Here is a 16179-nt window from a genome sequence, read left to right as displayed (position 1 = left end):
CACAGTGGGCTGGGCCCTCCCACATCACACAACAATCAAGAAGATGCCACACAGACATGGCCACAGGCCAGTCCAGTGGAGGCAGTTCCCCAGTTGAGGCTCCCTCAACCCAGGTGTGTCAAGTTGACACTAAAGCTATCCAGCACAGGGAGTGTAACCAGAAGGTTCTCTGACCACTATGACACAAGCTATAGTCCCACCTCCTTCCCATGCTCTGCAGAAGCAGACAGGCAGGCAGAAGCCCATCACCTCCCCACCCAATCAGGTGACCTTAGCTGCATGAAGGGGAGGAGTCAGTACCATTTTGGGAGCAAGGCACACAGACCACTGGACAAGACACTAGAAAAGGTTGGTAAGGCCATCTTGCTGAAGTGAGTGTGGGAGAAGGAGAGAAGGAGCCAAGACTAAGCTAAAACTCCATGCCACTGGATGGATGGCTTTCATAGTGCCAGAAGGCACTATGCAGATGGTTGGGGGAAAAGAATCCCCTATGATTCTGCTTAACAATGGACCCTGCATGCTGCACACTATGGACATGTCAAGGAATGCCTGCTGGTGCAATAATGGCTTGACTAACATACATAGAACTGACAAATTTCTAATTGGATAAGGCCTGCTCCTAGAGATGGAACACACATCTTGTGCTGTAGACCAGGCCAACCCCCTGGGTCAGAAAAGGTTGTAGGCCCAGTGGGGAAGCCATTGGAAGTATGAATATAGTACACCTGCTGGGATATCTTCTAGGCATTTGTATGTGAACCCATGTTTGTTTAGATGTGTCTGCTTCTTTGCATTTGTCTTTATAGTAGGGGAAACACCACTGAGATGGATCAGTGGCCATGTCCTGAAGATGAATGATGGGGAGGCCCAAGAGGTCAATATCTCACCATGATACAAGAGAGACCATCCAAGCATTTGTGTTGATACCCATAGGTTATTATAGCACTCACTGTTTACATGTTCTTGCCTCTTGCTGTTTGTGTTTTTATAGTAGATAGAATACCACTAAAATGAGCCATCAGCCCATGACAAACAGATGATGCAGAGACCTGAAAGTCCAGTGTCCTGCCACAATGGGAGGAGGATCATTCCACACCTATCACCCCCTCCAAGGCTTAGGGAATTACATAGAAGAGGTGGGTGGAAAGTTTGTCAGAGCCAGAGGAAAGGGGTGGCATGTAACTTGAAGTTCCTCTATCCAACCACCATGACACAAGCTATAGTCCTACCTCCTTCCCATGCTCTGTGGAAGGAGCCAAGCAGGCAGAAGTCCATCACCTCTCCCATCCAATCAGTTGACCTTAGCTGCATGAAGGGGAGGAGTCAGCACCACTTTGGGAGTAAGGCACACTGACTGCAGGGTGAGACAGCGTGCGTGGACTCGGGTGAGGCAGTGTGTGAAAAGCTGATGGAGACCACAGGCAAGATGAGTTGATGGTGGGTATTTCAAATATAAGCCTATGAGAATTCATGCTTTTGTAAGTGACCCTTTCCTGGATGTCATAAACTATGCAAAACCCATATTATGTCAGTTTTGTAAATCTGCATCAGGACCAGGAGATGCTAGAGTCCTCAGAGGGTGTGTGTGGGTCCCCCAGGGAGTGAGAAGTGAAAATTCAGTGCAACAGGGTGTCTTAGAAGGTATGGCCACGCTAGAGAAAGCATGTCACTAGGGGTGGGCTTAGAGAGTTCTTAAGCCTTGCTAGATCTCCAGTCACTCTCAGCTTCCTGTGCCTGCTTGAAGATGTGAGCCTCTGCTTTCTGTTCCTGCTCTGGCCACCTCCTGTCACTATGCCTCCCTACCATGATGGACTCTAATTCCTTTGGTCCCTCAAATAAACCCTTCCTTTTAAAAGTTCCCTTGGGCATGGTGTTTTATCACAACAGCAGAAAAGTAACTAGTACATATCCCAACAGAATAGCAAGAAAAATTTAGATGTGATAATGCCAAGTGTCAACAAAGTTATAGAGTAGGGAACATTCTATGTACTGCTGGGGAGAATGGGGTGGTGTAGGTACTCTGGGGAACTCGTTAGTAAGGTTGACCTCACACCATCCATGATTTAGCAGGTTCACTTGTAGCATATGAAGATTTTTAATGAAAAATTTTCTGGAGATGTGGATATCAATAGAAAAAGGGAATGACCTAATATCTGTTGCTAGTTTCAAAAAAGTTAAACTATTTAACAAGATGATTTGCAACAGTTTAAGTGGGTGGAGTAGATCTATGTGTCGATGTAGATATATTTCAAAAACATTGAGGAGACAAATAGGTTGTAGACTGACAGTATAATATCCCTTCTATAAGCTATGCATCTACTGAACATGTGGTGTCAGGAATAAAATGTGTCAAAGAATGGCAGAGACTGGGAGAACACAATCAAGGCCTTTAATGTATTCTGAACTTTAAGAATCTTGTGATACAAACAGAGGGTGTGTGAAGATGAACAGGAGAGATGAAGAGTGGAGTGAAGGGCGTACTTACCAGGGTCCTTGGCTAAGAGAGTGGATCACGGGATAGTTTAGGCAGAAGGGGTTTAAAGGACATCAGGCACCTTACTGAATCTTGGATATAATTTAGATTTGCTGACAGATAATATTCAAAGCCAGAATGAGTGTTATTTCCCAAAAGCAAGTAGGGAAGAACAGCAGTTTTCGAGGCATTTGTGTGATGCACAGTGTTGCAAAGCTGCTGGCCCTCTCTGCCAAGGAATCTTAATTTTCTCCATTTCCCAGATACCTTAAATAAAGCAGTCACATCCCCATCCTCAGCTCAGACAAATATCCTTATTATTTTGAATCGCTGCTTGTCAAACTTTATCATGCATTGAAATTCCACAGAGAACTAATTAAATGTAAAATGTTTACAGAGCCCCAATCCCTGACCCTGAGCCAGCCCATTATTTTCCCATTTTATTTATTTTTCCTTTCCTGGGTCTTGTTGCCTGTTCAAGGATTCTTAGTTTGTGGGCCACTGCTGTAAACATTCCTGCTGATCTCATTCCCTTCACCAGTGACCACCTTGAGCATACAAAGCCATTCTGGACAGTGTGAATGGCCATCTTATGGGGACTCCTAAGAAAATGGGTCAAAACCTGAGAGAAATGCTTAGAGTGGTGGGAGTGGAGGACAGGGCCAAACTTGGGAGTCCCATAGCTAGACTTTTTGTTCAGCTAATAGATGTCAGTATTGTTTAAATCTTTTTTATCAGGGTTTTATTGTGTGCAACAAAACTTTCCTGATTGGGGCTTAGCAGTTAAGAGTGCTTATTGCTCTTTGCAGAGGACCCAAGTTTGGTTCCTAGCACCCACATGGCAGTCTACAACCACTTGTAACTCCTGCTCCAGGAGATCTGATACCCTCTTCTGGATTCTGAGCGCATTTTATAGTCACACATGCACAGACTTCCCCCACATATACACATAATTAAAATTAAATAAATCTTAAAAAAACTCTTCCCTGATGGATAGATCTATTGCTTCTTATTCTGTCTTATTATTCATTACCAAGAAGGAGTCTGTCTGGGCTACTGGTATTAACTTGACCATGCCAACACTGAGAGTGCTCATGAGGCAGTGAGGGGTACTTTAGCCATCCAGGAAGTTGTGAGTTTGATGACCTGTAAAAACTGTGTGGGTATCATCTAGGATTTTCAGGAAAAGGCTCTTATGGACCGCTCTCAAACACATGCACAGTTTATACATAAATCATGTGTGTGGACATGTTTATTGTTGACTTAGTCCATGGCATGGCATTTCTGATATAAAAGGACTATTTTTCTTGATAAAGCTCTTTTTAAAACACATTTTTACATTTATTTATTTATTTATTTATTTTTATATGTGTGTGTTTATATGTGGGTGTAGGTGTGTGGGATGAGTGTTCACCACAGCGTGTACGGATGTTGGAGGACAATTTGTGGTAGCCATTTCTGCCCTTTCAGCATATGGGTTCCTGAGACTGAACTTAAGTGGTTAGGCTTGGCAGTGAGTACCTTTACCAGCTAAGCTACCTCACAGGCTAAGAACTTTCAATGTAGGTTTTTAGCTGATGTTTGTTTGTTGTTTCTTTCTGGTGATAGGGATGGAAACCAGCACCTTTTGCATGCTGGGCAAGTGCTCTACCACAGAGCTACATCCCCAACCTGACACAGGTTCTTTCTACTTGGTCTTGAAGGCTGGATGTTCTTTCTGAGCTGATTTCTTTTTGGCCTGTTCCTCTGATCCTTGTAGCTACCTAGTGTCCTCAGCAGGATCCCCTGGTCTAGTCCTGTGACTTCCTATCCTCCAATCCTGACAGCATATGGTCTGAACTTGAATTTCTCCAGCAGGCACAGGACTGGTTTTGGAAGAATGGGCCTGGGCACAGAACTAATTTTTGTTCGTTATGAAACAGTTCACATTCAGCTTAGAGTATTCACAGTCAGGATATTAACTGGCCCTTAGAAAAATGCCTGGGAGACCAGGAAAGCAACTATTCTGTCATTGTATCAGTCTTCAGAGTACAGATCTACAACAACAAACCAAGATTAGACTTATTTCAGAGATTAGGACACAGGAAAAACTGGTATGCTTGCCAACTAGAGCAGCCAGAATATATTTCAGTAACATTTTCTTAATTCTTAAAGAAGACTTTGAAATATCCAACTTTTGAAGAAGAGTATGTGAAGCTTATACATTTTTGGCAGCTAAAAAATTTTGCTGCTGGATGTGATTTACATCAGCAGTGCAATGAAGGTGTGGTACATATACACAATGGAATATTATTCAGCTCTCAAAAAAACAAAATTATGAAATTCACAGGTAAATAGACATAACCGGAAACACACGTCTTGAGTGAGGTAACCCAGAAAGACAAACGTCCTATATTCAATTGTCTCATAGCTGGATACTAACTTTGAAATCTTAGCTGTGCAAGATCTAATTTGAAAATCCAGAGAAATCAGGAAACTAACAAACGGTCATGGAGTGGGAAGGCTTCCTAAGAGGGGTGGTAGAATGCAGTGATATGAAAGGGGAAAGAGGAATAATAAAGTAAGAAGGGTTAAGTGGGGTAGGGAGTGGGAAGGCAGGGCAGAGTGGGGAGTATGGGGAGGGATAACCATCACTAAAGGCCTTTAGAAAAAGCCATATGGAAATCTACCACTGTAGAAGCTTCTTAAAGTATATACATACACCTTATAAAAAGGGATTAAAAGAAGTTACCTTACAGCAGGGGGTCATTGCCCCCTACTAGATACCATAGACTAACAAAATAAAACCTCAATGCCAGGAATGGACTTCCTCTCTTGAAGTTGTTGACTGGGGGTCCCATAGATACCCACACAATACTGACCATTATCCCTGCTCTTGATTACCCACTAGAACTCCACAGGAGGCTCCATTGCTGAGGGTACTCCATTGCATACATGAGCTGTAGAACAAACAAAGCGTCGCCTTTCCTGGCCAGTGTTCACATGCCGGAAGGCACTATGCATGATACCTGAAGAGAAAAATTAATCATCAACCTTATCCAGCTGTGAATCCTGTGAGACACAGCAACAACTGGCCTGGCAAGATATGCCCACTGGTGCCATAGTGGCATGAATGTTATGGGCATAATCAACCACCCTCTAATTGGATTTAAGGTCAACTTCATAGGATGGAGCCCATACTTGACATTTTTATCAGGCCTAGGAACCTGAGGCTAGACAGGTCACAGGACATAGGGGAAAGCCTAATGCCAGTTTTCTGTTAAAAATATACAGTATTAAATTGACTCCTAGTGTCTTATTGTTATACCCACAGATTAATGCATCTCTCAGCTCCAACAGAGAAGCTTCTTTATGCAGTATATGGTGATAACAGAGAAACCCACATCTGGCCAACATGCAGAGAACAAGAGGCTGCAGAGTGCTTATCCCTGAATAGGACACCTGTATAAAACTTCTGCCTCCCGAACTCAGGAATCATTGTGGAAGGGAGTGGTGGGAAGTTTGTAAGAGTCAGAGGTGATGGATGACTGCAAGGAAGTAGAGTTTTCCAGACAGCTGGGAAGTTACTCATATGAACTCACAACAATGGTGACAGCAAGCTCAAAGCAGACAAAATCCCAACATAGACATGGGGAAGTGGCAATAAACTCCAACTTACCTGAACAATTACTGGCAACTGATGGCTTCTGGGAAGAGGTGAGTCATTCTCTTTCAAGGATGCAACTCTTGGACCCATGGTTGAAGGACATTTGGGGATACACGTTACACTCTGTAGGCCTTAATAAACTCCATTAATTTGGGTGGGGAGTAAGAAAGGGAGATATAGATAGGGGAGGGGATCTAAATACAATCAAATTATATTATATGAAAATTGCAAGTATTCAATAAAAAAGATTAAATAAAAAATTTTAATTTCTTTTATTTATGTGTGTATGCGTGGGTGCCCATGGAGATCTGAAGTTAGAGTTACAGGCAGTTGCGAGCTGCCTGATGTGGGTGCTGGGAACCAAACTCTGGTCCTCTGCAAGAGCAGTTAACAACTAAGCCATGTCTTCATCCCCAAGATGGGATACTTCCTGAAGTACTCTTGAATGCCTCAGAGTTTTATTGCATTAAAGTGGGCTTCATATCCTCTCTCCTCTTTTTCTTCCTCTCTGAGGAATGTTGATGCTTCGGAGATGTCCGCATGGGCCCTCCCCTACATTTTTGTTTGTTTTTCCTGGGTACATCTATGCGATCCTGTGTTCTCACTTATTAATCCCAGTGAGTCACTCCCAAAATTAACATCCCAGGTCTGTTAATGCAATTAACAAAACACCTGTACTCGGAAATCACAGGTATTTCCACTTCATCGGGTTCAGCCTTTCTTCCTCCTCTTCCCCTGTATCCCCTAGTTGTTGGGTCTTTTGTATCAGTGAACACTGCATTGCTGCTGAAGTGAACACCCAGGGCATCATGTCGGATTGTTAAATCCAATCTATAAGAGAGCTTCTCAAGTTCATTTCCAAATATAAACCATTGTCATTACCTCTGTCTTACCCCCGCCTGATCCAGGATACGACCTTCTCAGTTTTGTTGCTGTAAACATCCACCTGACTTCCTGCTGTTCCCTACCTGACCCCATGGTCTCTGATGCATGCACAGCCAAGCAAGTCATACTTCCTTTCTCATTTATTACTTTTATTATTATGATTGTGATGATGATGATATGTGTGAGTGTTGGGACACATGTGCCACATTACATGTGCGTGTAGATCATAGAACAACTTTCAGGAGAAGGTTTTCTTCTTTCTCGTGGGTTCTGGGGACCAAACTACGGTCATCAGGCTTCTGTGGCAAGGCTTTTGTCCATTGGGTCATTTCTTCAGCCCTAAATCATCTTTTATTTTTATTTATTTATTATTAATTAATTAATTAATTTATTATTTCTCTTGTTTGTGTGTATGATTCATGAGTGTGCCATGGCACATGTATGTAGGTCAGAAGGCAACTTTGTAGAGTTGGTTTTGTTCTTTCCTTTTTCATGGGTTCTGGGATCTAACTCACTTTGACAGGCTTTTGTGCCAAGTGCCTTTACATGATGAACCACCTCATTGGCCCCCTGGCAATGCTTACTAGCTCTGAATGAATGGTTTCTATCCTGGAATACAGCAACAAAATTATATTAGTGGAAACATTTATGGAAGTTACAGAAAGTCTGGAGTTTAGAGGAAATAATACGCTGTATGCATTTTGGTTTTGACAGATGTGCTGTCGTTCTTTAAGACATCAGCATTGGAGGACACAGTTTGAGGAATATATAGGAACTCTGACATCTTTGCAACGTTTCTGTAAATATAAGACAATTCCAGAAATAAGTGTTTCTCTGTAAAGCAAACTTCAGTGGCTCCCATTCCTCTTATATCAGAGTCCAAAACCTTTAATGTCACTAGCTTCCTCTTTCTATCCAGACTAAACTTATTATTGAATGTTTCCCTTGAGATAAGCCTTTTCCTTGCCTCCAAGTTTTCAAAGTCTGGCCCATTAAGGAAAGCTTGATAAATGTTGGAAACTAATAAACGCTGCAATTTTAAATGAAAGAGTATGCATAAATGGGGAATTGAAAGAGTTTGGGAATGCATAAGAGGGTTTTCAGGAGAGGTGGGACAGCCCAGGAAGCCTCCAGCTGGCTGCTGTCTCCTCATCCTTGACTCAACCTCATCTCTCCCTCCATTTGCTGTTGACTTCTGCCCCAAACACAACCCCCACACCGTCAAGACTAGGGCACCTGAAAACCCACTTATGGTAATAGAAGAAAACGGAGTCTCCTTCCACCTTTACTGCTGCCTTCTCCCCCTCACCTGCCCCGTTCCAGCTCCCACGGATCACCTGTGGGCAGGCTACACGATCACATTTATTCTTTGTAGTCAGTGTTATCCTAATGGCAGGAATGTGGAGCCAGATAAGAGGAACCAGGTGGACAGGGCGACTAGCAGACATGGTGAGCAGACTGCAGATTAAAGCTTGGCTGAGGGAACCAAGTGCTGGGATCACTTTTGAGAAAAGTATTCAAGGGAACCTCCTCCCTCCCATGATGGAGCCACGATATCCCTGAGTGTCACTGGGACTCCAGTTTAACCCAAGACAAATCCTTTTCTCCTCAAGTTTCTTTCTTTCCTAATCCCATATAACTTTCCTTTTCTAACTCATTCTTAAAATGATAATAATAAAACCATTCTTCTCTGATCCCATGAGTAACTTTCTTCCATGATTCCATGGGTAATTTTCTCCTTATAAGTTGCTCTTAAAATGGTAGTAATAATAAAGCCATGACTGATCACGTTAGGTTAGACAGTCTTTACAGTGTCACAAATTGAATGTTTCCAGTTTTTCAGGTGATCAATTTCTCTTTGCTTCCCACCTCTCAGTTCCTTCAATCCGATCTGCTAACAGGCAGGTCTAGAATCCAACTTGGGACTTTCTGACTTCAAAATTCTTATCCTTTGTTCAAATGCCCTAGTGTTATTTTTCTCTAAACTCTTCATGGCTGTGTTGGGGCACAGGGCCTTTCGAAAGTGAGTGTTTACCTCCTGTCAGGCTGCCTAGGAGGAAGCACATGGAGGAGTGTGTTGCCCAGTGGGAATGCTTTGGGGTTGCCTGGGTGGGTAGGGATGCTTTGGATCCTTATGCTTTCTCCTGTGGTATATAGTAAAGATAGAAACCCACTGTCAAATGTATCTGAAACCAAGGTTTTGAAGAATCTCCCTGCACTGCCCCCAGACACCACTCCCTAAACACACTGCAAAATGATAGACAGAAGCATTTAATACATGGAATGCTTTTTCTTCCATTTACACTGTCATAAATTACAAAGTATCATTCACTTCACAAAATAAAACCATTTCCAGATAATTTTTGACAGTATCAAGAAGTACAGAAGCTACAACAAAAACCCATATAGTTGTGAGAAATGCCGATCACAAGGAGCAGTTCCGGATGCCAAGACTGCATCTGCAGGGCCTGGGGAGGTGCCAGGAAGCCCTCTGCTCTCTTCTCCCTCCACTTAACACAGTGGTTCTCTTCTGAGACTCCAAATCAAGACTTGCCAGTCAGTGCATGGACCATCGCCAGCAATAAGCAGAAAACATTGCAACTGGATTAAAAAGATTTACACTTTTTGATGTTTCAAATATTTCACTTATGTTACAAAATATAGAAATCTTGGTGTGAAAGGCTCACACTAAGATATATATAACCAATAGGATGAGACTCTGGTAATAAAACCATATTAAATTATTTTCCATACAGAGCAACTTTTATCTAGGAGAAACAAATATTTGGTATAAAAGAATCTTTTTCATTTGTGACAGTAAAAATATGTTTATAAAACAAAAGCAAAGAAAAAAGAGTCAAAAATGATCCTGCAGGTTCACCTCATCAGTACAGAAATGTGGTAAAAAAAAATTTCAAACTTTCCATTGACATATAAATCTGAAGGGGGCGACTGAAAATAAAAAGGAGGAAAAGTGCTAGCTTTTATTAATGTGGCCCAGATGCATCCAGTGTCTTCAAATCACTCTACGTAAAAATGACACATTCTGCATGTTCTAGGACACACACAACATGGAAAGGTCATAACATCCTTTGGGGCATCACAACATTTTATGGAAAGAAATTTGTGGATGTTTTAGAGCATCTTATAGTCACTATAAACATACACCAGGTCATAGCAGAATACTGGTGCTGAGGAGCAAAAACTATGAAAAGCAGGGACACAGGTGATGGATGAAACGTCATTGAGAATCACTGATCAAGACAGAGGTATGTCAAGATAATACTGCATTTGCGGTCAATATTTTCCAGGCATCAGAGCAAGAACGGAGGACAAGGTACACAGTAATAATCAATGCACTGCATTGAGTTCTATTTGCTAAAATAAAATAACATTCTTGGAGCTAAAATAAAATACATTTTACAATATAGGTTTCATTTAACATTTAACATATAGAATTGTCTTCTTTTTGTAAATGGAAAATGTATAACTGTATCAAGTACCTTTATGAATTAAGTTCCCTTTTATTACTGATAAGATTGAAGCTTAAAAGTCTACATTTTTTAATAAGTTAAAGAAAGATTTATTAATCACTCTCCCAGCAAAACAGACACACATACGAGGCACGGCAAAAGACCCAAAGTGAGAGGGGTTATCCACCCCCACCCTTGCTTTCATGTGGAGGAGGGAGACACAGTCCCCAACTCTACAATCACCACGATTCAGGAAACTCTGTCACTTGTTTGAAAACAAATCAAATGCAAGAAATGTTTTTATTCTATTAGCTCTACCAGCTCGCATCCCTGATGGATTAGAACAAAACATCTTCATTTTCTATTAAAATCTGCACGATCAGCTTTTGGTACCGCATGTCATGAAGGGTGGTGAGGGTGCTGTCCTCAGGGGGTCTCATCAGGGTTGGCCCGAACACAATTCCCAGATTTTCTGCATTCATGAAATTATCTTTTTCATTCATAGTGACCCTGCACAGCAAACACACAGACAGATCATGCAGACTCCTAGAAGGATTGGCATATTCACTGTGCCCTTCAGGACCATGACTAGGGTTCAGGAAATGGCAAGAGCAAATTGAAAATAAGGATGGCAGGAAGATGTTTTTAACTGGTAATTTCCTGATTAGTTTCCCTTTTAAGATTATTGATACTGTTCTCAGCCAGTAGAAGTAAATGACTTATGAGAATCTACTATGAACACAATGTTAAGGCTTAGGGACTCCATCCTTCTTACCAAAGAAGCGTGGAACTAACATTTAAGGAACATTGGTTTGAAGGGGCAAAAGATCATTAGCTGGCCATGGAAACTTCATGGGCCTCACATGGAAGTCTGGTTTTCCTCACCACTTCCTACAGACCTCCATGCAGGAGAGGGAGGCTGAGTACAGCAGGCAGGGCTGGTGCCATAGGAGAAAGGTTGCTTGTGAACATGCTGCCATGACTTTAGGAAGAGCCACTGTCATGGGACCAAAGAATGGTTTGATGTGGCCAAACTGGACGGTAGCTGTGCTTTATTCTGAGTTACCACAGAATGAGATCTGAAGTGTTAGTTATTTTTGGAACTAAATATCATTTTGCCATCCAGAGAAAAAGCAAGGACCCTTTGAGGATGAAATCTAAACCGTGAAGTTGCTTTTCTGTCTTCCTAGTGGAACCAAACAACCTCTCAGATTCTTGCTTTTTTAGGAATTCAGGTTTTTAGAGGGTTCAAAATAGATATAAAAGAAGTAGATTATACAAAGATGAGAAAAATTAGTTAGAATGTTTTTAGATTTGGCAGAGAGGCAAGTCCTTGCTTTCTGCTCCCTTGGAGCTAATTAGGATTAGTCACTTAATATTATTTTTGGTCCACTCATTTTGAATCATTTCATGCTGCAAAGCCAAGAGAAAGGTAGCAAAGAGGACAGTCTTCACTAACCCCATCAAGTAAGATGACTAGCGAACCCATCACGATAAAAATATGAATTATTGACATTTATGATTAGCTGGGAGATGCTAGCATTTTCCTTGACAGTGCTACATTACCTTTCAAATGACTGGATACTAATCATAAGGAAAGAAATAATTTGCAGCTAATTAAAAGCCAGGTATGACCCTTAGAGTCTACATTCTCTTAAATTCAATGACAAACTTTTTTGTATGTGTGCATGTGTGCATGTTGGTGGATATGTGTGTGGAGGCCAGAAGTCAACCTTGAGTGTTGTTTCTTGGGAACTATCTTATTTTTTGAGTTGGGATATCTCACTGAGACCCGGGACTTGCCAATTAGGCTAGCCTGGCTGGCCAGCAAGCTCTGGAAATCCACCTTCCTTTGCCTCCGAAGTGCTGGGATTACAAGTGTGCACCACCATACTCAGTTTTGTTTATATAGGTGCTGGGACTCAAACTCAAGTCCTCATGTTTGTGTGGCAAACACTTTATCTACCAACTGTACTATCTCACCAGCCCCAAAATAGCTTTCTTCTGAGCTATGTGTTACCATCTCTGAGCACTCTAGGTTTAAGCAATCATCTCATAAGGTAGAAAAGGTAAAAACTCAAATATCTATTGCTTAGTAAGGTGCTCTCAACTTGCTTGCTTTCGCCTATTGAGTAGGTCTGTAACTTGGTGAAGCAGGCAATTCTTGGTTCACTTTCTCTAATGGGGTGCCACTGTGTCGTTCTAAGAATACTAAGGGAGACACACTGATGAAGCCGATTCCTCAGTATCCAAAGACTAACTCATCAATTCATAAATATACGGAGGCTGGGAGAGTTGCAAGGTTTAGGGAGACGAGTCTGGAACCAATGTCTTGCTAACGTCTAAATGCTTTCATCTTTGTCTTGTTCATAGATAGCCTAACATATAGTGGGCACTGTTTAAGATGTCCCATGGATCCCTGCCTCCTGCAAGTATGGGCTGTACATGGTGACTTTCTTTTAACAAATAAAATCTGATAGAAGCAACACAGTGCCACTGTGAGATGAGGTTACAAAGACTGCGTTCTAGTTTGGGTGCTATTAATTGTTTGTTCTGAGGAAAGTCAGTAGCCATTTTGTGAGCTACTGTGGAAAAATCCAGACAGTGTGGAATGGAAGGTGGCCTCTAACACACAGAAAAGAGTGAGGCCTTCAGACCAGGAGACTCCTAGGAGCCACACTCTGCCAAGAGCCATGTTGTGAGCTTGCAAGTAGCTGACAGTCAGACTGCAACCTGGATTCTGAACCACAGGCACCTACTAAGCCACATCTAGATATCTGACTCACAGAGATAATGAGATAAATTTTCATGTTTTAAACCATAGAGTTTGGGAGCAATTTATTTCTTGAAGACAGAACTCATACACTCAGAGCAGTGAGATTCAGCTGGGAATGTGCTCTACCAGGAGGCAGTCAAGCCCAGGAGGCTGAGGTTAGCTGTGTATCAGGAGGAAGAGAAGAACATAGAGTACACACAGGCCAGTGTTAGAGGAAGATGTGGTCATGCATGCAACAAGACAAATGGTCAACAGAGTGCGTGCCCTGTAACAACTTGCCCTGGGTTTCAATCTTAGATTCATCTCTTCGGATTAGCCTATGCTTCAACAATCTTATGTGTAACCTGAGGCCCCTGCTGGTAACCACCTTCTTGGGGATGCACAGAGCAACTCTTAGCCATGTGGGCTCTAGAAACCATGACTGGAGCTGGCCCAAGGAAAGCAGCCACTGTTCTCTGCAAAAGGGGTCTCTGTTCATTCCAGAGTTAGGAAGACTGCCAAATTTCCCTAATGCCTTATTGCCCCTGGGGTCTATCAGGAGCAGGACAGGAAGAGACGCCTTGGCTTACTTTTTGAGATGGATCATCAGGTATCGTAGGGTCTCATAGTGGGCAGGAGGCAGCAGCATGAGCACCTCATGGACAGCTTCCAGCCTCTCGTCTGCATTGGAGATTTCTGTGAAGGGTACATAAGTCAACTGAGCTGGGACATTAATATTGAAGAGGAGCAGCAAGAAGTCTGTTTTGTTTGTCTTAGCCATTACTGGGAAGGTCTAATAAATCCATACAATTTCAGACATTGTTTCACTTAATCGGTTTGCTTGTGTCCTACCTCATTCCAGAAAAAAAGTTGCAACTGTGTACTGTATGTTTAATGAACAACTATGACCTGGGTGGTTGATGTACTTGCTCTCTGCAGAGTGACAAGTCCTGCAGAATGCTTAATCTCTAGTATAATATGCACAGAGTATGTGTTTCCCTTCTGAACTTGGAATTTGTTGAATCTATCGCAAGCTATTATTTTGTCTGCACCATGTATAGCTAGTACTCTATGCCCTTGAAGTTGTCTAATAAAGCTTTCCTTCACAGGCTTTCCTAACCAAATACATTTTTTCAACGCAAGGACATTGGCAGATGGGTCTTACCAACAACGTCAGCATTAAAGGTACTTATCACCAAAGCATTGCAATAGTTAACCCTGGTATGAAGCCTAGGTTAGGAAGCAGATACTAGGCACATTAACAATGGGGGGAAGAGAATGTGGACTTTGGGCCTCTGATAGGTATTGGCAAGCACTCAAAGAAAGCCCTCCTGCCATTCCTCCTGGGGTACAAAGTATCCAGCTGCTAGTGCCTTTTCTGCCCAGGACCACCAGAACCCAGGAAGGAATGGTCTTATCAGGGGGCAGGACCATAGCTCATGTGCAAAGCGCATTGTGCACGAATCTCAACAGGCTCTTGTTTCCTTCTGTCAGGCATCTTACACATTTCTACCAGTAATGACACACAGCACCCCAGAATACCAAATCAAGATCCTCAAAGACGGCTGAACATCTATCCCATGCATCTCAGCATCTGAACTTATCCTTCTTCAACAACACCTGTATCTGGACAAAGTGTGATCCCTCCTCCTGACATTTCCCTTTCACTCACTCTCTCCCAGAGCAGTGGGCTCAGTTGGTCAGCACTGAATGAGAAACTCTGTGTTGATGGAAGAAATGCTGTCCTTGACCTGGCAGTTCAGTTCTCCATGCTATAGTTTCTGCTCTCTGAAATCAGGTTCTAATCTTTGCTTCATGGGTTAGATTAAGAAGATTAAACTAGAAGACACTAGTGAGAGGTCTTAGCATAGTATATACTGTTTATTCTTAGCCATTGATTGATGGGTTGATTGACTGACTGATTTGAAACTGGAACTGCTTACAAAAGCAGAGGCTGACTTTTGAGCTCCAGATCCTTCTGACTCTGCTTCCCTCGTGCTAGAATTATGCACCGCTCTACTGAGTTCCATTTATTCAATTTGAACAGCATGAATTGTAAAAATTGGATGTGGTTTTAACTGACTTCTTGTGTGACTCTGCCTAATGGATGAAAGTGGTTAGTTTCTCCCTCTATGGAGATCACTGACTTCTTACTATAAAAGTACACTTTCAGCAAACAGGCTGCCTGTGTTCATTTTCAGAATACAGGGAGCGATGGGGACAGAGTAGCCTGGCACTCAGCTTCTGCCTGTAGAGTTGGCTGGGTGTGGACTCAGCTCAGCTGGTGTGTGCTGCCTGGTTTTCCATTAACTGCACTTCTGGGTCTTCACTCGGCAAAACAAATGCTCATGTAAACCTTTAAAGGGTTCTGAGTTTTAATTTCCATGAGGCCAATTTTCTTTGTACAAATAAACATTTAGTCCTCCATACTTACTTGCCGCCTCTATAAATTTGGAATAAGTGTCATATGTGATGACGGGGATGGGTAGATCTCTGAAGTACAGTTTGAGGGCTCCAGTGATGATGTTTATATCTGGATAGATATTGGCAGAGATATCTGCCTTTTCACCATCTGAAAAACAGTCAATGGTCCAAGTCCTAATTAGACCTTATTTAACCAAGTTAAAACATACACAAGAAAAAGATCTAGTAGTGACTATGCCCAGGCAAGTCTCCACTATGCAGGAGGTAACAGAAAGCTTGGTGAGAGCAGACTAGGCCCTGTAGAGTATGGACAGACAAGAAGGCAACAGAGCAGACCAGAAACAATTCACTGATTGTGTGCTAAACAGAAATTTATCTAAGAAATTCATATTGCAGGCACACAAATTTGTAAGAGAGTAACAATCTAATTCAAAATGAAGTACAGTGACATACATATATGCAAATGTTATTAAGAGACCTGTTGTTGTGTGCTTATTATAGATTAAAAAATCAGACACTCTAC

General features: G+C 42.1%; 1 protein-coding gene across 1 annotated transcript in view; it reads right to left on the bottom strand.

Moving 5' to 3' along the window:
- Window positions 1-9259: 9259 nt before the first annotated feature.
- Window positions 9260-16179, bottom strand: part of Chn2 (chimerin 2) — a 344103-nt gene continuing 337183 nt past the window's right edge. Inside the window, exons 11-13 of the mRNA XM_008841528.3 lie at window positions 15667-15804; window positions 13823-13928; window positions 9260-10987 (exon numbers count right to left, since the gene is read on the bottom strand). Coding sequence (XP_008839750.1) covers window positions 10816-10987; window positions 13823-13928; window positions 15667-15804 — 416 coding nt within the window. The 3' untranslated portion in view covers window positions 9260-10815. The remainder of the gene's footprint in view (window positions 10988-13822; window positions 13929-15666; window positions 15805-16179) is intronic.

The sequence above is a fragment of the Nannospalax galili genome, unplaced genomic scaffold, assembly GCF_000622305.1.
Source record: "Nannospalax galili isolate Female #2095 unplaced genomic scaffold, S.galili_v1.0 scaffold158, whole genome shotgun sequence".
Taxonomy (NCBI): Eukaryota; Metazoa; Chordata; class Mammalia; order Rodentia; family Spalacidae; genus Nannospalax; species Nannospalax galili.
The sequence above is the reverse complement of the archived record's forward strand: the minus strand, read 5'-3'. Positions and strand labels throughout refer to the sequence as shown.